Source organism: Amblyraja radiata, chromosome 28, assembly GCF_010909765.2.
Source record: "Amblyraja radiata isolate CabotCenter1 chromosome 28, sAmbRad1.1.pri, whole genome shotgun sequence".
NCBI classification, from domain to species: Eukaryota; Metazoa; Chordata; class Chondrichthyes; order Rajiformes; family Rajidae; genus Amblyraja; species Amblyraja radiata.
This window is the reverse complement of record NC_045983.1, coordinates 13,124,157-13,148,444: the sequence shown is the minus strand read 5'-3', so window position 1 is coordinate 13,148,444 and position 24,288 is coordinate 13,124,157. Positions and strand designations below refer to the sequence as shown.

The window sequence follows — 24,288 nt, the reverse complement described above, 5'->3', positions numbered from 1 at the left end:
TGATATTGTTGGCTCTGTAGTTGCACCTCCTGATGTATAGTTCCTGCAGGGGGGCAAGTGAAGTTCCCATAGTGCGTTCGGCCGAACGCACTACTCTCTGCAGAGCCTTCTTGTCCTTGGCAGAGCAATTCCCAAACCAGATGGTAATGTTCCCGGACAAGATGCTTTCCACCGCCGCTGCGTAGAAGCACTGGAGGATCCTCGGAGACACTCTGAATTTCCTCAATTGCCTGAGGTGGTAAAGGCGCTGCCTTGCCTTACTCACGAGTGCTGAGGCGTGTGATGCCCATGTCATACCCTCGGAGATGTGGACTCCCAAATATTTAAAACAGTTCACCCTATCCACAGGATCCCCATTTATCCTCAATGGAGTGTACATCCTCGGATGATGTGCCCTCCTAAAGTCCATGATCAGCTCCTTCATTTTTTTGATGTTCAAGAGGAGGCTGTTATCCTGGCACCAGAGTGCTAGACCAGCCACCTCCTCCCGGTAGGCCTTCTCGTCGTTGTCTGAGATCAGGCCCACCACCACAGTGTCATCAGCAAACTTAATTAATGAGTTGGAGCTGAACCTAGCCACACAGTCATGTGTGTACAGGGAGTACAATAGGGGGCTGAGGATGCAACCCTGGGGCGATCCTGTGCTCAGGGTGAGGGACTTCGATGTATTCCCTCCCATCTTGACTACCTGGGGCCTGGCGGTGAGAAAGTCCAGGACCCAGGCACACAGGGAGGTGTTGAGCCCCAATTCCATTAGCTTCCCGGCCAGTCTGGTGGGGACTATCGTGTTGAAGGCTGAACTGTAGTCTATGAACAGCATCCTCACATAGCCCTCCTTCTGGCTGTCCAGATGGGAGAGAGCGGTGTGCAAGACCTGGGAGACCGCATCGTCCGTGGATCTGTTCGGACGGTATGCGAACTGCAACGGGTCCATGTTCCGAGGGAGGAAGGCGCAGATGCGTTTCTTCACCAGCCTCTCAAAACATTTCATGACTACCGAGGTAAGGGCCACCGGACGGTAGTCATTCAGACAGGCTGGGGAGGCATTTTTAGGTACCGGTACAATGATAGATTTTTTGAAGCAGGCAGGGACCACGGACTTGTCCAGTGAGAGGTTGAATAATGTAGTGAGCACTGGAGCTAGCTGGGTAGCACAGGACTTGAGTACTCGCCCCGAGATGCCATCGGGGCCTGCTGCTTTTCTCGTGTTCACCCGTGTCAGAGCCCTCCTCACGTCGTGCTCGGACAGCGAGAATGTGTGCACATTCCTCCCTTCAGCTTCGGTAGCCAGCCCGCTGGCGGTATTGTCGATAGTCGGCAGACCTGGAGTGGTGTTGCCCCTCTCGAAACGAGCGTAAAAGGAGTTCAGGTCATCAGCTAGGGAGGTGCCGGCACTTGCGGATGATCTAACAAACGCTTATGTTATCTCCAGACGTGAATTATCTTTATCAGAAGTAAAATATGGCACCCATTATACTTGATAGAAAACAACTCTAAACACACCTGGCATTCAGTGCTTTTTTTTGCAAATCAGTGGCTGCAGTTATGTACATTAACGCAGCACAACCCACTGAAGGATTGTACAACCAGCAATAAGATCTGTGACAAGTTAATCTGATTTTGGTGCTGTTGACTGTTTCTGGACACTAAGAAAAAACTGTGCTCTTTCAAACATACCATGGGATTCGAAAAATCTACTTGAACATTTAAGCTGAAGGATAACACTTCCCACGGGGAAATATTCCTTCATTCATTCATTCCTGCACTGAAGCAAAATGCTAAATTATCCATTTGAGTGAGGATTCAACATACGGTGTTCTGATTTGGAGATTTGATAAGTCGAAAAATGCAAGAAAATAGCAGCAGGAGTAGGCCACTCAGCACCTCAAGTCTGCCCATCCATTCAATACCATGTATGGGAAGGAACTGCAGATGTTGCTTTAGACCGAAGATAGACACAAAATGCTGGAGTAACTCAGCGTTACAGGCAGCATCTCTGGAGAGATGGAATGGGTGATGTTTCGGGTTGAGATATTTCTTCAGAGTGTCGGGGAGGAGGAGGGGGAGGGGCGATACAGAGATAAGGAAGTGTAAGTTGTGAGAACGAGACATCAAAGGGGGTGGAGATCAAGGAAAATCTAGAATAGATCATTGATAGCTAGGAGAAGTTAACAACAAAGCAAACAGATAAAATGTAATCAGGGACAATCACACTAGTCGGAGAACCGGGAAGGGGGAGGGATGGAGAGAGAGAGAGAGAAAGAGAGCAAGGGTTACTTGAAGTTAAAGAAGTCAATATTCATACCGATGGGGTGTAAGCTGCCCAAGCGAAATATAAGGTGCTGTTTTGCACTGGGCCTCACTCTGACAATGGAGGAGGCCCAGTACAGAAAGGTCAACCACCAGGGTCGACTTATGATTGGCAGCCCCGCCAACAGTCTGTTTGTATTTTTGTCTTTTTTTAATTTTTAGTGTATGTTCAAAGTTTGTGTAAATGTTCTCCAGTTTGTTTAATGTGGGGGGTAGGGGGGGGGGAGGCAGAGGGGGAGGGGGAAACTTTTTTTTCAGTTTCTTACCTTGCTGGAGTTGCGATTAATTTTCGAATGGCATTCTCCAGTCACTCTGCGGCCTACCATCGATGGAGCTGGAGGTCTCCTAGGATTGACCTTGGGCCCCATCGCGGGACGTGGACGCGTCGGAGTCGATCCCTTGCCTAGGATCGCTCCAACAGTCTTTACATCGGGAGCTCGCACTCTTGGGAGAGGCCGTGGATGTCGGGAGCTCCAACGTCGCGGAAGGTTCGATCAGCCCCGACGTGGGGTTTCGATCATCCGAGGCAGGGGAGCTGACATTACCCCCCCCCTCCCCCCTCCCCGATGCAGGAACTGATCGCCTCGACGCAGAGGCCCCGGCTATGGGAGTCAAGATCATCCCGTCAACAGAGGGCACGAGGTCCTGACCGCGGGAGCGCAAAGAGAAGAGATTGAACTTTCTTTCGCCTTCCATCACAGAGAGGAATGTGGAGGAGTCTCTGTGATGGATGTTTATGTTAAAATGTGTTTTGTGTGTTCCGTTGCTTTTTATTTGTATGATGACTGAATTGGAAAATGAAATCCTCATATGTTGCAAAATATACTTGGCTAATAAAGTATTATTGTGACTGTGATTGTGATGTGGGAATGGGAGGGGGAGTTAAAGTGTTTAGCAATTGGGCGATCAGGTAGGTTTAGGCGGACTGAGCGGAGGTGTTCAGAGAAACAATCGCCGAGCCTGCGCTTGGTCTCACCAAGCAATTCAATACCATCGTGGGTAATCCATGCTGGCCTCGGCTCTTCTGTGCTAATTCTCCCTTGCCCTCAGTTCCTTGATGCTTCAAATATTAATTTATCTCTAACTTAAATATATCCGATAATCCGGTGGGGCAGAGAATTGCAGAGATTCACAACCCTCTGCGAGAAGAAATTTCTGCAGACCTCTGTTTTAAATGACTGGCCCCTAAGGATATTCATGTAAATAGCCAACAGCCTATCCCTGGGGCACTCCATTGAATACATCCCTTTAGCTTGAAAATGACACATTTATTCCCATTCTGTTTTTGACTTGACTGTTGATTATCAATCCATTAAAAATTGGGATTGTATTTTGTTTTTGGTCAATTTATTTACCTGCATCTGTGACTATGCCCTCCAAAATCTCTCAGCACTGTATATCTTTGTGCTGGACAATTTGAATGTATTTTACTTTGTTTCCCCTCGTCAATGTCTAACCTCACCTTTCTCTATATTGAGTTTCTGCGTGCCTAACCATTCCACTGAGGACTTCCTGAAGTATGAAATACTTCTTAGACCATTGGGCCAAAGGTCTTTGTCCATGCTCTATGGTTCTTTGACTCTATGACTCTATGGTGCGAGTACCTAGGATAAGAGCATACCCTAGAAATAAATAATTGGATCAGGTCTGTAGCAACTGTTTAAATACACAAATTATGCTCACAACAGATTGACTGCTGATATTCATGAAAATAATGGAAAAAATGTGTGAATGTTATTTGGAAATTTTCATTTTGCTATTGATTCTCTTTTTAGATGAGTGGTGAGGCTCAGGAGCTGTATTCTATCCGTAATGGTCCCATCCGGACAGCAAGAGTCCTGCCTGCACCACAGACATGTAAGTATTGAAAATTGGTTTGGTAGTTCTCAATTGTGAATATTGACAAACACGTACCTGATAGTCAGAAAATTGTGGTTTCTGGTCAACTCCAGGGACCTGAATTCAGAAACATCCTTATACAGTACTATGAATGTGGTGAACTAGCTGATATTGCTATGGGACAAGCTGGGTAATTGGATCTAAAACTGGCTTGATGATAAAGGCAGAAAGTAGTTGTGGAAGGATGCTTTTCTGTTTGGAAGTCTGTGGCTGGGACATCTGTTGTTTGTGATTAATATTAATAACTTGGATGTGAATGTAGGAGGTATGATTCATAAAGTTTGAGGATGACTTCAAAGTTGTTGGTGTTATGGGTAACGAGGAATGTTGTGCAAGGCTACTGCTGGATCGATTAATTGGGAAGTTGGGTGGGGTGTTGGCAGGTGGAATTTAATCCCAACAAATGTGAGGTGATTCATTTTGGGAAGTAAAATAGAGATAGAAGGAATTGCAATAAATGGTAGGGTGTTAAGGAATGTTGATGAACAAAGGAACCTTGTAGTTCAAATCCATACTTCCCTGAAAATAACAATATGGGTGGAAATAAGGTGTTGAATATGGTAATTAGTTGGGGCAGAGAAAGTATATGTTGGGTGATGTGATACAACTTTACAAAGCACCAGATAGATTGTACTTGGAATATTGTGCAGTCTGGTCACCACACTATAGGAAGGATGTGGTTGTGTTGGAGAAAGTGCAGAGGAGACTTATGGGCCTGTCCCACTTGGCCGTCATTTGCGCGTCACGCAGATGGTGCGTAAAGATTTTGTACATACCAAAATCCTGGGGTGCCGCACGCGACCGCGCGTCACTGGCTATGTCACCATGCGGGCATCACGTGCGTGTCACGTCGCGCGCGACATGCGTCTTGACGCTCAAATGATGGCCAAGTGGGACAGGCCCTTTACTAGGTTGCTGTTTGGATTGGAGGACTTTAGTTTTGGGGAGAGCTTGTTTTCCCTGGAGCAAAGAGACCAAGGGTTGATCTGGCAGAGGTAAATATAATTATGTGGCACAATAGTTAGAATCTTCTTTCCATGTAGAAATATCAAAAATGAGAGGCATAGTTTTGAGGTGAGAGTAAGGGGCTTTGTGGGGAACTTATTTTAATACATGGAATGGTTGATATTTGGAACTTGCTGCCAGAGGATGAGGTGGAATCAGATCTAATCACTATATTGAAGAAACATTTAGACAGTTACTTAAATAGGCAAGATATTGAAGGATCTAATCCAGACAAATGGTGTTAGTGTGAATTGGCAAGAATGTCATTGCAGAAGGACCTGTTTCTGTATTTTATGACTATGAAAGAATAAATCTCTAGTGAGTGTAAAAGATTCCTATAGTATGACTGTGAAGGAGTCTTTGCTGATGTTTGTTCCTCAGTTAATAGCATAAGGACATCAGCTTATAAATTAGACCAATGTATGCATCGTCCGTGTTGTTGTTTTTATCCTGGGTCGGTTGTGCAAGCATTTATTTCTGGATAAAATCATGCATTTCGGAGAATTGCTCTGGATACTTGATGTAATCAAATTAATTAATAAAATGGATTGTAATGTTATTCACCTGACATTTTCCTGGAGCAGTCAACTAATGACATTGTGATTACACAGTGCTTGGCCTCCCCCACAGTCATAACTCAGACCTTTTGTACACAACCTATTGTATTTGTCGAACCTAGAAGCATGTTCTGCTTTGATTGGCCGTGAGACTTCAATGGAAGTGTCTCCCTTTTAATATTGATGCCTTGTATGTACATGGCATTTGCCAGCCTTAATTAATATCACCAATGGTCAATATAATGGAAACTTCATCCATGTCTTCATTCTGTTCATGATTCAGTCTCCTGGTTCGGTTCACATCTGGTGTGTGCTGCGATCACTGTCCTGATGGATTTAATCCTAGGGTTCTGAATGAAATGGCTGCTGAGATAATTATTGCTTTGGTTTCAGTTTTCTAAAATATTCCAGATTTCATTGAAGATAATCAAGGAAAGTCAACTTTTATTTTAAGGGGGGATCCCTTTTGACCAACTTATTGGTGTTCTTTGAAGTAACATGTGCTGTGTATAAAGGGAAACAGTACATGTCCTGTACTATACTTAGATTTTTAGTTTCTTCTTGATAAGGTGACACATCAGAGCTTATTGCAGAAGTTTATAGCTCATGATATAGAATATAACAAGATTGCTTGTATAGATGTGTGACTGCTAACTGGTAAGCAAAGGTGTGTATTTTACAGCTTGGCAAGATGTTAGAAGTGGTGTACCGCAGGGATTAGAGTCGGGGCTTGAACATTAAGAAATAATCATGAAAGGTCCAGATAAAGGCATGGAAGGAATGATTGCTGAATTTTTTGATGATCCAAAGTTAAGTGGTCAAATAAGTAGTGAAGATGATATGAAGAGGCTACAAAGGTATGAATATAGTTTAGGAAATAACTGCAGATACTGGTTTAAATCGAAGGTAGACACATAATGCTGGAGTAACTTAGTGGGACTGGCAGCATCTCTGGAGAGAAGGAATGGGTGATGTTTCGGGTCGGGAAAGTCGAAGAAGGGTCTCGACCTGAAACGTCACCCATTCCTTCTCTCCAGAGATGCTGCCAGTTCCGCTGAGTTACTCCAGCATTTTGTGTCTTCCTGAATATAGTTTAAATGAGTGGGCAACGATCTGGAAGATGCACTGGGGAATGCCTCTTCCATACCTTACCTTGTCATGCGATTTATCTCACTTTTACTGCAATATTTTATCCAATTGTTCTGAGGCTACACTTGATGATCTGATGTGCAATGATCAGGGCAGCAATGAAGCCTGAAATACATGCAGGTCTTGACACAGTGCATTCAGAAAGTATTCAGACCCCTTCACCTTTTCCACATTTTTGTTTCAATTACTTTGCAAAAATTTATAAACACCTGTTTTTCGCTTTTTTATTATTGTGTGTAGATTGACGATTAAAAAAATGCATTTAATCCATTTTAGATTAAGGCTGTAACGTAACAAAATGTGGAAAAAGTGAAGAGGTGTGAATATTTTCTGAATGCACTGTAAATACTGCACATATCCTCTTTTACTGCATGATTCTACATGCTGCTTTTACTATATTTTGGCCCAATTTTCAAGGAATGCATTTGGACCTTCGTGCTATACACATGTTTAGTGCATGAAAAATGAATGAAGTCCAATTTCCAGACAATTGCCTGCTTATTATCAAATTAGTGTTTCTGGGAGATTTCTCTGTGGACAAGTTGGCTGTGTAATTCCCTACATCATAAGAATATAGAATAGAATAGAATAGAATAGAATAGTTTCTTTATTGTCATTGTAACATGAACCATGTACAACGAAATTGTAAAATGTCAGCCAGTCAGTGCACCATTCAAACATTTCTAAAAGCTAACGATACATACAAGGTAAAATATTTAAAAAAGATAAACAACTAAAATAAATATCATAAAAATAGCACGCATAAACACCCAGCCCTACATCCTTCTGTCGATTTCACAGTCTCTTAGTATGTATCGCCCCTGCGTTCCTTGGCGGCTACATTTAGTGCCTTTATAGCAGTGGGGTAAAAACTGTTTTTTAGTCTGTTTGTCCTTGTCCTTGTAGATCTGTACCGTCTGCCTGACGGTAACAGTTCAAACAGGGAGTGTCCGGGGTGGGAAATGTCCTTTATAATACTCTGGGATTTTTTGATGCAGCGGGAACTGTGTAAGTCCTCCAAGGTAAGGAGAGGGCAGCCGACAATCCTCTGGGCGTTGTCAATGGCCCTCTGGAGCGCTTTCCTCTGAGCCGCTGTGCAGCTGGTGTACCATACGCATACACAGTATATTAGGATGCTCTCAATGGAGCACCGATAAAAGGACAGCAGCAGTCTCTGAGTGATGTTATTCTTCCTGAGCACCCTCAGGAAGTGCAGTCTCTGCTGGACCTTTTTCAGCAGCGCAGAGGTGTTCACGCTCCACGTCAGGTCCTCCTCAATATGGATTCCCAGGAAGCGGAAATCCGCCACCCTCTCCACACAGTTCCCTCTGATAATTAATGGTACCATGTCCGTTTTATTCTTTCTGAAGTCTATTATTATTTCCTTTGTCTTTAAGGTGTTGAGGAGCAGGTTATTTTCTCCACACCACACTGTCAGCTGCTCCACCTCATCCCGGTAGGCGTACTCGTCCCACCCGGAGATGAGTCCCACCACCGTAGTGTCATCCGCAAATTTGACAATGGTGTTGCTGTGGTGGGCGGGGGTGCAGTCATGTGTGTAGATGGTGCAGAGCAGGGGGCTCAGCACGCAGCCCTGTGGAGAGCCGGTACTGAGGCTGAGGGCCGTGGATGTGTGATGGCCCACTCTGACACTCTGGCTGCGACCCGACAGGAAGCTATTTATCCACATGCAGGTGGAGTGTGGAAGTCCCAAGTCCCCCAGTTTGTCCACCAGTTTGTGGGGAAGGATGGTATTAAAGGCAGAGCTGTAGTCCACAAAGAGCATCCGCACGTAGCTCCCCCGCTGCTCCAGGTGGGACAGTGCAGCATGGAGAGCTGTGGCTACAGCGTCCTCTGTAGATCTATTCGCTCTGTACGCAAACTGGTGGGGGTCAAAGCTTCGGGGCAGGAGTGATGTGATGTGACCCCGGACCAGTTTTTCAAAACACTTCATCACCACTGGTGTGAGTGCGACTGGCCGGTAGTCGTTGAGGCTGGAAATGTGGGTTTTTTTGGGCAAGGGGACTATGGTTGCGGACTTCAGACAGGGTGGAACAGTGGACTGGGCCAGAGACTGGTTGAAAATCCTCGTACAGACTCCAGCCAGCTGGTCAGCGCAGTCCTTCAGCACGCGTCCAGAGACGCCGTCGGGTCCAGTAGCCTTCCTTGGATTGATGGCCCGCAGCGTGCGCCTCACCTCATGCTCCTCTATCTTGAGGGTTAGGCTGCTGTGGACCATGTGGTGTGATGTGGCTGTCTCGGGTGGCTCCACTTCAAAGCGAGCAAAGAAGAGGTTCAGCTCCTCTGCCAACGAGGCGTCACCTTCAGCAGCTCCAAGGTTGGTCTTGTAGTTGGTGAGATACTGGATCCCCTGCCACACCTGCCTGCTGTTGTTACTGTCCAGGTGGTCCTCTATCTTCCTCCTGTATTATCATAACAACGACTGTACTTCAAAAGTTCATTGGTTGCACAGCTCTTTTGGAATGTCTTGAGATTGTGAAAGGTGCTCTATTCTTTTCATTTACTGGTTAGAGAAAACTTAATGTTACCAGTTATTAGGTTCAAGTTGTCACCATAGGCATGTTGAAGGAAGTATTGTCTAGAAAATTGTGATCCAATATTAATTTTACACAATGGAAATTGAATTGGTGATAAATTTCAGTAAAATTAGAGTGGCACATTCATGTGTAATTTACATTCATGCATACAATGTTTTCCCACTGTCAGGTACACATCCAGTGATATCATTTATAAAAACAGAAAATACCAGAAACATTCAGCAGTTGGTGTCTTCTATTGTCTTTGACCTCGGCCTGTCCCACTTGGACAATTTTTTAGGCGACTGCTGGCGACTTTCATAGTCGTAGCAGGTCGCCGAAAAACCCGTGACTGGACCCCCTATGACAATGTCTACGACAAGCTACAACAACCTACCACCTAGTCGACGTCATGCTACGGCAAGCTCCCGACAAATGGCGACCCAATCATCGCGGCTTAGAACGCGTCTACATACGACAAGCTGCTACGACGTCACCTACGACAACCAACAACAACCTACGTCCACCCGCGACAAGCTACGACCCTGTCGGTGACAATTGAAGACAATTCACGTCATTTTTGCCTCCAAAACAATGGAATCACCCTGTTTTCCTATAAAAGGGGTCGTAGGGTGGGGTTTCCAATCATTCTGTGTCATGACTCCCATGGAGCAACATCAGAGGGCATTGGTCTCTCAAGAAGAAGAACCCCTGCTGCTTGCAGCAGCCCTCGTGCTTATAGATCAGCAAGACAGAAGGACAGAGAGAAGGCAGGTACGGGATACTGAGTTGGATGATCAGCCATGATCATATTGAATGGCGGTGCAGGCTCGAAGGGCCGAATGGCGTACTCCTGCACCTAATTTCTATGTTTCTATGTTTCTATGTAAGAAGAATGGGGAAGAAGAAGCCCAAAAAGAGGTCTGTGTGGTTGTGCTCCAACAAGAAGATGAGGCTGCCTTCAGAAAATTCACCAGGCTCCCCCCTGAGCTGAAGACACAGATGGGCCCTCTCCTGGAGAAAAAGGAGACCTTCATGAGGAAGCCACCGGATCCAGGCCTGCACCTAGCCATCATCCTCCGCTACCTGGCATCAGGAGACTCCACCAAGAGCCTCTCCTACAGATTTCTTGTGGCCCACAACACCATCAGCAAGGTTGTCCTCGAGACCTGTGAGGCCATCGTCAATGCTTATGAAGATGAAGTCATGGACTGCCCTAATACACCAGATGAGTGGAAGAGAGTAGCGCAGGGCTTTGATGCCAGATGGAACTTCCAGCACACATGAGGGGCAGTGGACGGCAAGCATGTGGCCATCAGATGTCCACCCAAGGGAGCTTCAATGTACTTCAACTACAAGAAGTTCCAGTCCCTTGTACCCATAGCTGTGGAGGATGCAAACTACAACTCCTGTTTGTGGATGTGGGCACACTTGGCAGTGTCGCAGATGGTAGGATCCGGAGAGAGACCTCCCTTGGGCAAGCACTGGAAGAAGGAAGAGCAGGCTTTCCTGACCCTGAACCTCTGCCAGGAGAAGACAACCCTGGCATCCACTACACACTGGTTGCTGATGATGCCTTCTCACTCATCATGGATGATGAAGCCATACCCTCACAGGCAGATGTCAAGGAAGCAGAGGATCTTCAACTACGGGCTGTCCAGGGCTAGGAAGGTCGTGGACAACGCCTTCGGCACCCTCACCAGCAGATTCAGATGCTTGCTGACTGCGATGGAGCAGGAGCCCAAGAATGTGGAGACCATTGTCTACGCAGCATGTGTCCTCCACAACGTGATCCGTACCAGACGTGCAGCAACAGCAGCCATGGTGGAGGGTGACCGAGTGGACAACCAGACAGGCAACATCACACCAGGCTCATGGAGAACTGGAGGACAGGCTGCACCAATGGTGGCACTGGAGAGATTGCCAAGAAACATCTGCAACAAGAGAGCTAAGAACCAGAGAGACCATCTCTGCACTTACTACAACTCCGAACTAGGCAGTGTACCATGGCAGAACGACATGATCTGAAGACCAGCAGCAAGCAGCCCATACCAAAAACAGAAGTCCACCACTCCAGGAAGAGAGTCCACAACAGACCACAAGAAAAGGCCCTTTTAGGGACACCCACATCCTACCAAAAGAGTTTAATTTTCAACGCAGTAAAATGCTTGTGTTTATGTTTGTTTTATTGATCAAAATATATGAAAATAATTTGCTTTTTAATGCAGTGCAATGCTGGTGTTTGCGTTTGTTTTATTGATCAAAGTAGATGAAATTTAAATATTTGAAAGTGATGCCATTAGACAATACTTTGAAATATAATATCTTCATACATCAATTTGCCGTCAAAATGTCAAGCATTTCCTTTATTGATATTGAACCAAACACAAGTTAACACCAAAAAAAGGTTGATAAGAACATACAACAGTGCATACAAAATTATTATAACCACATTAAATTTGAAATTATCTATAATAAATCTATAAAGAATCATCACTTTGACAAAAGAAAAGTTTGATTTATTATTAGATTATAAATAACATACAACCGTGCTTAAAAAATATTATCACATAAAATTTGAAATTATCTATAATAAATTTATTTAAAAAATCACTTTAACAACCAAAAAAACGAAGTCAGCACCGGCGACAACCTACGGCAGCACTTACGGCATGAGAAGTCAAGCTACGCTCATTGGCGTCAAACCCACTTTTGCCGACTGTCCCCGAAAATTTTTCAACTTGTTTAAAATCCAGCGGCGACCAGAAAGATGCTATGATTCTTTGGGTGACTGAATAGACTACTCACGACCATACAGGTGACACCCCGGCGACCATGTGGTGACAGCCTGTAGTCACCTAAAAAATCGCCTAAGTGGGACAGGCCCATAACTCTTTTTCACTTTCCATCAGTTTGGCTCATTTGCCTAATATTTCCAGCATTTTCTGTTGTTCTTTCAAATTTCCACTGTTTGATTTTCAGGGTCGCTTGTAGTGCAAAACACAGTTCAAGTCTTTGAGATATAAATTGGAGCTCTCAAGACAAGTCTTGTCCTCGTACAGTATCTTTCTGCCAGTTACCTCCCATCTACTTCATTATTCTCAAGAAAGCTCCTAACCTGAAACATCGGCTGTCCATTTCCCTCCATGGATTCTGCTGTGATCTGCTGAATTCCTCCAGCAGTGTGTTTTTTGCTTAAGATTCCAGCATACTCCGTCTCTTCTATCTCAAGGGCATGACTGATGAGCAAAAAGTACAAGGAACACAATGCATCATGTTCTCCATTTAGATGCCATTTAAAAGGATGTTCTGCTAACATTGTAACATTTAACAAGGCTGCTACACAACTCGGTGCCGTCTGATTACAGATGTTCTACGGCGTTCACTCTGTGCCAACTGTAGTATCCTTGGAGAATATAACCATTGCAAATATATTTAAGATAGATAAAAATGCTGGAGAAACTCAGCGGGTGAGGCAGCATCTATGGAGCGAAGGAATAGGTGACGTTTCGGGTCGAGACCCTTCTTCAGACATATATTGCAAATATATTGTTCTGTTTGGGCTAGTGGTCATCCTGCTGGTGATTATCATCATGTGTGATTACTCGAACTTGGGTATGATATTCCTTTTGGTGGGTCCTTTCTGTCCAGGTGGACACTTGTGCATGACATCTTTTCATGTGAGAGACTGATACATGAACAGCCACCTCGGGGTCCTTGACAAAGATAGACAAAGTTCCAACAGCATGGGTTCCATGACGGTTCGGAGTATCTCCCTGCTACAGCCTTCTTCCACCTTTTCAGCTCTTGTGGTGCTCCATCCGTTGGCCAGCCACCATCCTCCACCCGTTTCACCGTTCAGGTCTTCTTCTTGGGCCATGTTTTGTCAGGAACCTCCCCCTTGACCTGCCCACCATGCACAGTCCGCTAGGTGTGCAGCTCCAGATGGTTTAAGTCTCTGGATCTCGGACACACAAGCTTCTGCACCACAAAATGGTGGAGACCTTTGGAGAAATACAGGTAAACTGGTTCACTGAGCTTGGTTACAAGTTTGGAGGGTCTCATGCTGTTGAATGCCAAGCTGTTGTCTATGAACACAGTGTTTTTATTGCCCAAGTGGTCCAGTGCAGAGTGGAGAATCAATTTGATCACATCCTTCATTGATCTATTGTGGTGGTAGACAAATTGAAGTGAGTCCAGGTGCTTGCTAAGGAAGAAAATGATATGCACCATAACAAACCTCTCAAAGCACTTCAACACCACTGATGTTAGTGCCACTGGTCGGTCGTCATTGAGGCATGTAATCTTACTCCTTTTGGGCACTGTATTATCGATGCCCTTTTAAAGCTGGTTCAAACCTCAAACGGCAGTTTTGAGCCTGGCATCTGTGTCGAGTTTTATCATGGAGGATGATTTGTCGTCTATCGTTACTAATTGCAGTTTATGGGTCAGGAAGTCGAGGATCCTGTTGCAGAGGGGGCTACTGAGTCCTAGGTTCTGGATTGTAGAGATTTGTTTGGTTAAGATTATGGTGTTGAAGGCAGAAGTTAATAAATAGGAATCTGACATAGGTGTCATTGTTATCTAGATGTTCGAGGCATGAGTGTTGTGTCAGGAAGATGACATCTGCAATGGACCTATTGTGGCGGTAGGTGAATTGCAGTAGATCACAGCTGTATGAGAGGCTGGAGTTGATGTGTGCCATGACCAGCCTTTTGATAGTAGATGTCAAAGCCACTGAGAGGCAGTCACATAGGAATGTAGACAAACGTGCTGGAGAAACTCAGCCTGTGAGGCAGCATCTATGGAGCGAAGGAAATAGGCAACGTTTAGGCCGAAACCCTTCTTCAGACTGAGGGCACAAAGGAATGCTGCCTTGTTTTTCTTTCGGATCATTGGGATGATACTGATCTTGTTAAGGCAGGTGGGAACCTCGAATTGGAATAGGAAAGATTAAAGATGTCTGTGAATACTTCTGCCAGCTGCTCCGCAGAGGTTCTGAGGACATGGCTGGAGACTCCATCTGGGCCACTTGCTTGCCGCAGGTTAACTCGGGTAAGTCGGTGTGACGTTTGTATTGGTGGCCTAAAGTAAAAGTGCACCTGAGGCTTTCGGGGCAGATTACTTTATTCCACTGATCTTCTGTTCAAAACAAGCTCATAATGTATTAAGTTCATAAGGAAAGGATGTGTGTTGCCATTAATTCTGTTTAACTTTGCTTTGTAACCCATTATAGCTTGCAAGCCTTGCTGCAATTGACAAGTACTGTACAGTTAGTCTGGGACTTTAGTTTGGTCTCAAATTGTTTTTTTGGTATCCCTGATGTGTGAAGGTCATAGCTGTATAGGTTGTGATCACCCGACATGAACACTTTAGACTTGGTCTTCATTAGGGAATGGGTCTCGCATGGCATCCAGGTTTCGATGGATCAAAGGAGTGATAATGTCTAGAGTTGTCCTGATGAAACCTTAAACTGGGCTTTAATCAGTAAGTTATCACCGAATAAGTGTTGCTTGATTCTACTGTCAATGACATTTTCTATCACTTTGCTGATTATTGAGGCTGGACTAAATAGGCATTAATTAGGTTAATTTGATCCTTCCTGCTTTATGCAGGCAGGCCAGGTTCGCAACAGTTTAGCTACAAACATGATTAGTTCTGAACCACAAGTGCTCATTGTAACCATTGATGCCCATAAATCTGTCTGCTTCACAGACTTTGCTGTACCTAATGCTCTTGCCTTGTTCTTAATACCATGTGGTGGCTTCGATCTTGGTGAGAATGTATGGAGGAAGTCAAGATGAGTCATCAAAACAAAAAATAATCTGCTGGAAGAACTCGGCGTTCGAGCAGTGTCTGTGGAACTCTCTTTATCTGAATAACTGGTTCGTGACTGCCACACAGAGTCCTTATTTCTGAATAATAGATTAATTGGTTTGTGGACTCTTCTGCCAAGGTTTATGAACCTTAATGTTTGTCCCTAACAGCCCCTTGAACTGTTTGGCCTGCTAAACTATTTCAGAGGGTGATAAAGAGTTAAATGCAGTGTTGGGTCTAGAGTCATATTATACCCAGACTGGGTCAGGATGCAAGACCCCTTCCCTGAAAAACAGTTGATTGTTTTATGGCACAATCACATTCTAAAATTGTATTTAATGATATGAGGCAAGAGAGGAGATTCCAGGAAGTTATAGTCTGGTGGTCCTCACATCAATGACAGGGAAGCTGTTGGATAGGATCATTAGGGATAGGAGGTGATTTATGAGGGTAGGGCAATGGATGTTGGTGACATGGATGTTAGTAAGACATTTGATACAATCCACCATGGCTGGCTGTTCTGGAAGATGAAGATGGATGGGATCCAAGATGAATTGATCGTTTGGATGCAGAACCGACTTACCCACAAAAGACAGAGGGAGTGTTATTCTGGCTGAGGTTCTGTGACCAATGGTATTCTGCAGGGATTGGCACCTTTGTCTGTGTCATATATAAATGACTTGGATGCAAATGCAGATGACTTAGTTATTAGTAAGTTTGCAGATGACACCAAAATTGGTGGAATTGCGTAGAAAGCTGTCAAAGGATGCAACAAGATATAGATCAGTTAAAGATATGGGTGGATCAGTGACAGATGGAGTTTAATCCGATGAAGTCTGAGATGTTGCACTACGGGAGGTTGAATTCAAGGGGAATGTATATAGTTAATGACAAGACCTTTAACTGCATTGATGTAAATAGGGATCTTGGGGTTGAAGTGCATAGCTCCGTGAAAGTGGCAACAAAAGTTAAGTGAAAAAAAGCATATGGTGTGGGCATGGAGTATAAGGGTCAGGAAGTCATGTTGCAGCTTTATAAAACTGTGGTTTGGCTGCATTTGAAGCAGTGTGCAGTTCTGGTTGCCCCATTTCAGGAGGCTTTGTAGAGGGTCCTGAAGACGATTACCAGGTTTTAGCTGTAAGGATAGTTTCCACAAACTTAGATTATTTCCCCTGAACTTCAGAGGGGCCACTCTACCACTCACCTACTTAATGAGGACAATGTACAATGGTCAATTAACTAATCAATCTAAATATCGTTGGGATCTGGGAGGAAACTGCAGCAACCAAGAAAACTCGCGTGATCAGGGGGAGAATATGTAAACCTGCGCAGCCAGCACAGAGTCACCTCAGTCAGGATTAAACCTGTGAGGCAGTGGCGCTATCAACTGCTCCCCCATGCCACCCTGTTCTGACGAATGGAAGGGTAGCAAATGAAGATGTAGAAGCTATGTGAAGACGGCTGGAAAAGTTTTCAGAGGTAGTAAACAACCTTTTCTTCCGTAAAAGATAGATAAAAATGCTCGAGAAACTCAGCGGGTGAGGCAGCATCTAAGGAGAGAAGGAATAGACGAAGTTTCGGGTCGAGACCCTTCTTCAGACTGATGTCGGGGGGGGGGGGGCGGGAAAAAGAAAGGAAGAGGCGGAGACGGTAGGCTTGTGGGAGAGCTGGGAAGGAGAGGGGAAGGAGGGAGAAAGCAAGGACTATCTGAAATTGGAGAAGTCAATGTTCATACCGCTGGGGTGTAAACTACCCAAGCGAAATATAAGGTGCTGTTCCTTCAATTCGCGCTGGGCCTCACTCTGGCAACGGAGGAGGCCCAGAACAGAAAGGTCGGATTCGTAATGGGAGGGGGAGTTGAATTGCTGAGACACCGGGAGATCAGGTTGCTTAGTGCGAACTGAGCAGTAGTGTGGGGCGAAACGATCGCCAAGCCTATGCTTGGTCTCGCCGATATAGAGAAGTTGACACCTGGAACAGCGGATGCAGTAGATGGGGTTGGAGGAGGTGCAAGTGAACCTGGAAAGACTGCTTGGGTCCTTGGATGTAGTCGTGGGGGGAGGTAAAGTGACAAGTGTAGCATTTCCTGACGAGAGAAAGTACCCGGGGAGGGGGTGGTTTGGGTGGGAAGGGACAAATTGACCAGGGGTTCTTCAGTAAAGCTGTTTCTTTTCCATGATCTTTGCATTGGTTCTCTGGCAACGTGCACGTTAGAAACTCGCCAAATTAATCTTTGCTGGGGGCTAATTGGCTTGATCCTTTTGGCAAAGTCAGAGAAATAATAAGTAACCCACTATTGATCTGAACCAATTACTTATTTCGTACCCAGTCTGTTCTGTATCAATATTTTGCAGAGTCCATTGATTTTTGGATTGAGCAAGATTTAAACTGGCTCCATTTTTACTTTGTCCACATGGCTTTTAACTGCTCCTTTAATTGTGATTCAGCTGCATGTGTCTTCATCTGTCTCACTTCCAGTAAAATTCTGAGCATATGTTCAAAAGCTGGGTGGCGATTCTGTTTATTTTCAACTGGCCCTGATCTGAACTTCAGCAGATTTTCTGTGAGACGAAAGTGCTCAACAACAGCATTGAAACTGGCTGGAAGCAGATGAAAGGAGAACACTTCCACAGAGTATGAGTTGTAGATACATAACACGCGGGCTGAAAGATTCCAAGCTGAAATGAATCGCTTGTGAAAAGAATTATAACAGAGAATCTGATTGCAGTCAGAATGGCACAAACAGTGTTTTACTGTGTCTGACTGTAAAAGGGGGATTGTTTGATGTGGGAGTTGAGGGTGGGTGGATTTGGCTCAGAATTAATATAGGTGACTGTAGTGATAAGAAATTTCTGTCCAAGTGTGAAGCTAGTAATTCAAATGGGGTTTAACCCTTTCACTTGCAGAAGTTTAATTCTTTCCCAAAATGAGGTGTTTGTAAAACTTCGATTGACCAGTTAATATGACAGTTAGAGGAAGCATCTTATTTAATTCATATTAAAATAAATATTCAATTTGCAGATGACATTAAAGCAGGAGTATTGTAGACAGTGAAGATAGTTATCTAGAATTACCATGGGATCTTGACCAGCTAAGCAAGTGGGCTGAGGATTGGTAAATGGGGTTCGATTCAGATAGCGTTGCATTATGAGAAGACAAACCAGGGCAGTACTTTCGCAGTGAACTGTTGGGCCCTGGGGAGTGTTATAGAGCAGAGGGATCTCATAGTATAAGTACCAGGTTCCCTGAAAGTGGTGTCGCAAGTAGATATCGAGGTGAAAAAGGCTTTTGGCACACAAGCCTTCATCAGTCAAGGAATTAAAGATACAAATTGGGAGGCAATGTTGTAGTCATACAAGACGTTGGTGAGGCCGCACTTGGAGCATTGTGTTCAGTTTTGGTCACCCTGCTATAGAAAATACACCATTAAGATGTAAAGTGTGCAGTGAAGATTCATGAGGATGTTGCCAGCACTCGAGGGTCTGAGTTATAGGGAGAGGTTGGGCAGGCTAGGACTTTTTCTTGGAGTGCAGGAGGCTGTGGGATGATCTTATAGAGGTATATAAAATCAAGGAATAAATAGAGTGAATGCACCTAGTCTTTCTCCCAAGATAGGGGAATCAAGAACTTCAGGGCATAGGTTTCAGATGACAGGGAAAAGATTTAATAGGAACCTGAGGGGAACACTATTTCATACAGATGGTGGTATATGGAACAAGTTGCCAGAGAAAATAGTTAAGGCAGATACAATAACAACATTTAAAAGACATTTGGATAGATATTTAGATAAATATATGGGCTAAATGTGGGGAAAATGAGCCTATTTCTGTGCTGTATGGTTCTCTGACTGAAGGATATAATATACCGTATTTCCCGGCAATGAAGGCGCTATTTTTTACCCAAAAATAAGGCATGAAAATTTACCTGTGTCTTGGAGGCCGAAGGTTAGGTTGCTAGCCAAGAAAGATAGACTTTGCTATCTCTCAGTGCAGCAACATCAAGAACGATGTTGCTGTACTGAGGGATAGCCAAGTCTATCCCTCATTGCTGGCAGTTCATGGGAAGCGGCTGTAAAAGGACAGCGCCGTTGTGGGGGGGGGGGTGGGGGGGGGTGGAAAGAGTTCCTTTCACAACGTGTGGGGAGTCTGATCCGGGTCAGCATGACCTGGGTTTTGCTCTGGTATCTTTGGCCTGGGCTGCACAAATGGGCTGGGCCACCAGGTGTAAAGTTGCAGGGAGGGCAGGAGCGTTGAGAAGGAGGGGGTCGGGGATCATGCCAGCAACTCACTCAACACTGCCGCAGCGCTCCGGGCGTGGAGCCACCGCATTGTGGCCGGGGAGGGAAGTAACTCGGATGGCTACGAGAGGCCGCCGGGACCGGACAGCAGAACAGGTTGTCACCTCGGCGCCTTCTGCCGGCCCACCAGCCAGCCACGGTGTCTTTCGGCGCAGGCGCAACCGGTGGTGGTGGTGTTTGGCGGGCAGCTGCTGGGCGGAAGGCTGGCTGATCCGTCTCTCTCCCCCTCGCATTTAAACAATTTACAGTAGGTGGTCCCGTTGCCTGAATGACCTGTGCTAATGCAGCGGGAGGATGGCATGGACTTTCCTTCTGCTTCATAGAGATAAAAGCGTCGCCCAGGCTCACTATTCTTCCAATTTCAGCCACTGTCGGTGTGACACTGGGAAGGCAGCAGAGAGCAATTCGCAGCTGACATCTTCCACAAGGTGCACCACGGAGCGCTTCTTCACCAGCTGCCGCGCAGTTGATTCGGTTGTTGTTGCGGCTCATGTTGCAGCCCCTGGCCGGAGACGCTTTGTTCAGGTCACCACCACCAACGCAATGCGCTCGGCCACCATGGGGCTCCCTCCCCTCTCACCAGCTTCTACTTTTTCCTGTCGGTGCTCACTTTGTTTGCACTACCGTTCCTTCCCCCCCCCCCCCCCCCCCCCCCCCCCCGATTAATGTTTTATCTTTAGTTTTGTGCATTATTTGTATTGAAATTTTTGAGAAATGTCCCATTAAAGGGCCTTTCCTTAAACTGTTCCTCGACATCTTGTGAGCTGGTATCACAGTCAAAGTCTGATTTACTTATTTGGTGTCAACTTGATTCAGTTAGCAAACATTCTTCTATCTTGGAGGTTGTGAATTGAAATCCCAGTTCGGCAGTTCATTGAATATATACGATTACCGTTGAAAATTATTATTAATTCTTCATCCACTAATTTTAAGGCTGTGCATTCCAAGTCATGATAACTTGATGCATTTATAAAAACTTATCTTTTTCCGTTTTCCATATTTCTGTGTGAAAAAGGTTGCCCCTAAGTTTCCTATTAAATTTCTGGGAAAAAAAGAATCTTGGGAAAAAGATTGTGAGCATTCATCCTATTTATGCCCTCTCGTGACTATATACAGCTCTATATGATCACCTCTTGTGGACAGAATTAGAGGCCATTTTCTAGAAGAGGCCCATTGTTGATTTATAAATGTCTACCATAGCTTCCTAACTTTCATATTCCATGTTACTATTCAAGCACACTAGAATGCTTTTTAAACTGCTTTTTCATCTTCTCCAGCTCCTTTCATTGATTTATTTATTTGAAGTCCAGATCTCAGCTTTAAGCTGTTATAGCATGACATCATTTAATTTATATTTCCCTGAATACATATTATTGACTTACTGAGGGACTGCTGCAGTGTTGTTGAGGAATTTCAGTTGAAACATTTAACAGCTATTGTTTGTTCCCGTCGTTCAGGTTAATTTGGAAAAATGCCGTGCCACTACTAAAGAAGAACTAGTTGTTCTCTTGGCATCCTTTGAATCATTGATTCTTTAAAACTAATGCCTAAAGCAAATTAACTAAGAATTTAGAGAGAAGAAACTGCAGATGTTGGTTTACAAGAAAGGACACAAAGTGCTGGACTAACTCAGCAAGTATCTTGGAGGCAGCATCTCCGGAGAACATGGAAGGGTCCCGACCCAAAACCTCGCCTATCTATGTTCTCCAGAAATGCTGTCTGAGTGGAGTTACTCCAGCATGTTGTATCTTTTCTTTTTAACTAAACATTTATCTCCTTTGCGCGGTGTATTATTTTTGCTTTGTGCATGTCAGGCTGAATTTATGCACATAGCAGAGACCACAGTAAAAAACAAATTTGGTTTGCAATGTTTTGGAAGATGTGATAATGTGCTATATTAATTAGCAGGTGTTTGTGGACATGCATAGTTCCTCATTTTGCTTTTTTTTTACATTGCTAGAATTGTGCTATTATGATATGCATTTGATCCACTTTCACTAAATAACCAAATCCATGGAAGAAATATTATTTATCTTCAATGTTGTGTGTAGTACACTGTGTTGCATGTGTGCGCAATTAAACTCTGGTGGGTGCACAGAGAGAGGGAGAGGATTTAAGCGAGTCCATCTGTTGACCACAACTGTTCCCCCCCATTACAACAAAGTTGTGTTTGCTTCAATTAATGAGTTCCTTAAACACAATGGAATGCTAGGTTAGGAAATGGAAGTACAATTTTAGGAATGATTCATAATGTTTTTTCATGCTTGAGGTAGAGCAAAGTAAATGTAACATGCAAGTAAATATCAAGTGTGAAATCAAATTGATCAAAGTTTCTGTGTGTCACTTCCTATTGAAACACATGGAATGAGGGAGGAAGGCTACAGAGGACGTTGGAGGTCTAGACTTCAACCATGATCTGCTGTTTGTTTGCTGCTGGTTTATGTTTTGCAATGATTTAATCCAAATCGTTTCCTTTCAGAAATTTCAGTGGTACACACAGACAACCAGAACTCAGTAGAGAAACATTTCATTGCCGTTTAAATTGATTCTACATTAAATACGGAAGTGACTTCAATGCATTATCTGTTTCACGTAATGCAGAATGAAAATCTGGTATTTATTTTAGGCTTTCCCAGATGTTTCGAACCTATTATAAACAAAAAGAATAACTGATCTCAATCAAAGCAGACTTCTTGTAGTCTTTCCACACACTCCCTCATATTCAGATCTCTTCCCTCTTTGATGGCATATTCACTGAAATGTGGGAGGGTGATTTGTTTGAAAAAAACTATCAAATAGATTCTACATTCATGATAAATGCCGCAGCAGATATAGACAAACATGTACATGTTGTCGTCTTATTTGTATTACGTGCAGCAAAATAAATTTGTCTTTTTTTGGAGGAATATTTTTCATGCATCTGTTTTCAATTCTGCTTTTCTTTCTTTTATTTTTGTTTTGATGTCTTTCTTCCCTGACTATTTGCCTTTTCTCCTCTCTCACTTAATCTCCTTGGTAAAACACTCACTTCAGTCAGAGATTTGTATGCTTGATACTAGCAAAGGTATTGTAAACTAAATGCTAAAATTTTAAAGGCGAGTGCAAAAATGGGATACACCTCAGGTTGTAAGCATATGAATCTTTGAAGTGGAGACAAGGTAAGACTTGTCAAGAAGACATAGGGGGTCCTTGATCACTTTATAAAAATAGCCAGAAAGTACAAAAGTAAGGAAGGTATGCTGAACTTTTTCAAATAACTGGTTTGAATTTTTTTTGGTATACTTCCTTCTGGACACCAACTCTGAAGGACTTAAAGGTCTTGGAGAGGTCGCAGAGGTGATTTACTAGAATGAACGAATAAGGTTACGTGAAGGGACTAAAGAAACAAATTATTCTCAGAGCAGAAAAGATCAATTGGAGATTTAATTACAGATCTTTCTGTCATTAATGTTTTGATACATTAAATTGAGATAAACCTTTTCTTGTTATTGGGCTGATAACAAAAAAGTGATGAGGGGATCATTTTCCTTGACCTTTTGTGATGTGAAATACCCTGCTGGGGAAGTGGTGGTTTAAATTCAGTAGTAACTTTCAAGAGTAAAATGATTACTTTAAAGGAAATACGTTCCTAGGCTGTAGGGAAAGAACATGAAAGCAAATGCTCTTAAGATTGCTCTTTCTAAAGTTGGCAGCAGCTCAATAGAGTGAAAGATCTCATTTGTGGGAAATGTTGCACTCCAATTTCTTTTGAGAATAGTTAATTTAACTTGCTAGTTAACAGGCAACCAGAATCTCTCATGATCACTGGAACTGATCTGAATGAAGGAGGGATCCCAATTAAATTGACCTCATTCAAATATATTTAAAAATCATAACATTTGTAAAACACTGCTTTCTAGGAAAATCTGATAATTTGCAGAATACCAAACATGGCTGACACACCTTGATCAAGTTCTCTTTCATCATTTTGCAGTGACAATGACCATTGTACAACCATCCATAGTATAATCATAATCACACATTAGTTGAAAATGAATGCATCTCTTAGCTCCTTCCTCCACTTTATAAAATGTGGGCAAGTAAAATTGCGACTTCAATGGGTTTTGTATTGTATTATAAAATTAATTGTGCTAACATTCAATCGGTTTATTGTGTTTTCATCTTGGAACCAAGTAAGGATGCACAAATCACTCCACAGACTTGAGGATATAATCATGGCTGGCGCTTGGGACAAAACTGAGGAAGAGCTCAAAAGCAATTGAGCTTGATAATTACTTTTTGTTATGAGTGACCTTCAAGCTCCAAGTTGGCAAGTATGGCAATGTGCCATGCCATATTGGTAAGAGCTTTAGTATAGGTCAGCTGAAAGTGTGCAGAGCAAGAAGATTATGATGTCAAGCAGGAAGCACTGCTGATTTGATGCAGGTGCTGTCATTTTGTTGCGACATGCCCCAGATAATCTTCTATGACTGATTGAATGCCTTAACAGCGGGAATAAACCGCCTCCCAGTGTTTTTTTGAGAGGGATCCCTGCTCTTAATATCAGCTAGATGTTGGTTGATTTCGTCTGGCAGTTGTCACGATTCTAGAAGTGGTTAGTTAATACTCTCCTGTGGTGCTTTCTGTAACAGATTTAAATGGGGATAATGTGGCTGGAAAGCTTTTTGCTGAGTTCAAATTTTTCTGCATCAGCCAGTTGCTACTAGTCTTGGCATTT

At 43.8% G+C, this 24,288-nt stretch overlaps 1 protein-coding gene across 5 annotated transcripts in view; it reads left to right on the top strand.

Annotated features, from left to right (window-relative positions):
- The window catches only part of bcas3 (BCAS3 microtubule associated cell migration factor), a 692,691-nt gene that overhangs the window by 51,917 nt on the left and 616,486 nt on the right, over positions 1-24,288 (top strand). For all 5 annotated transcript variants that reach the window (XM_033045811.1, XM_033045815.1, XM_033045814.1 and 2 more), the window contains one exon: positions 4,086-4,167. In XM_033045811.1, coding sequence (XP_032901702.1) covers positions 4,086-4,167 — 82 coding nt within the window. The remainder of the gene's footprint in view (positions 1-4,085; positions 4,168-24,288) is intronic.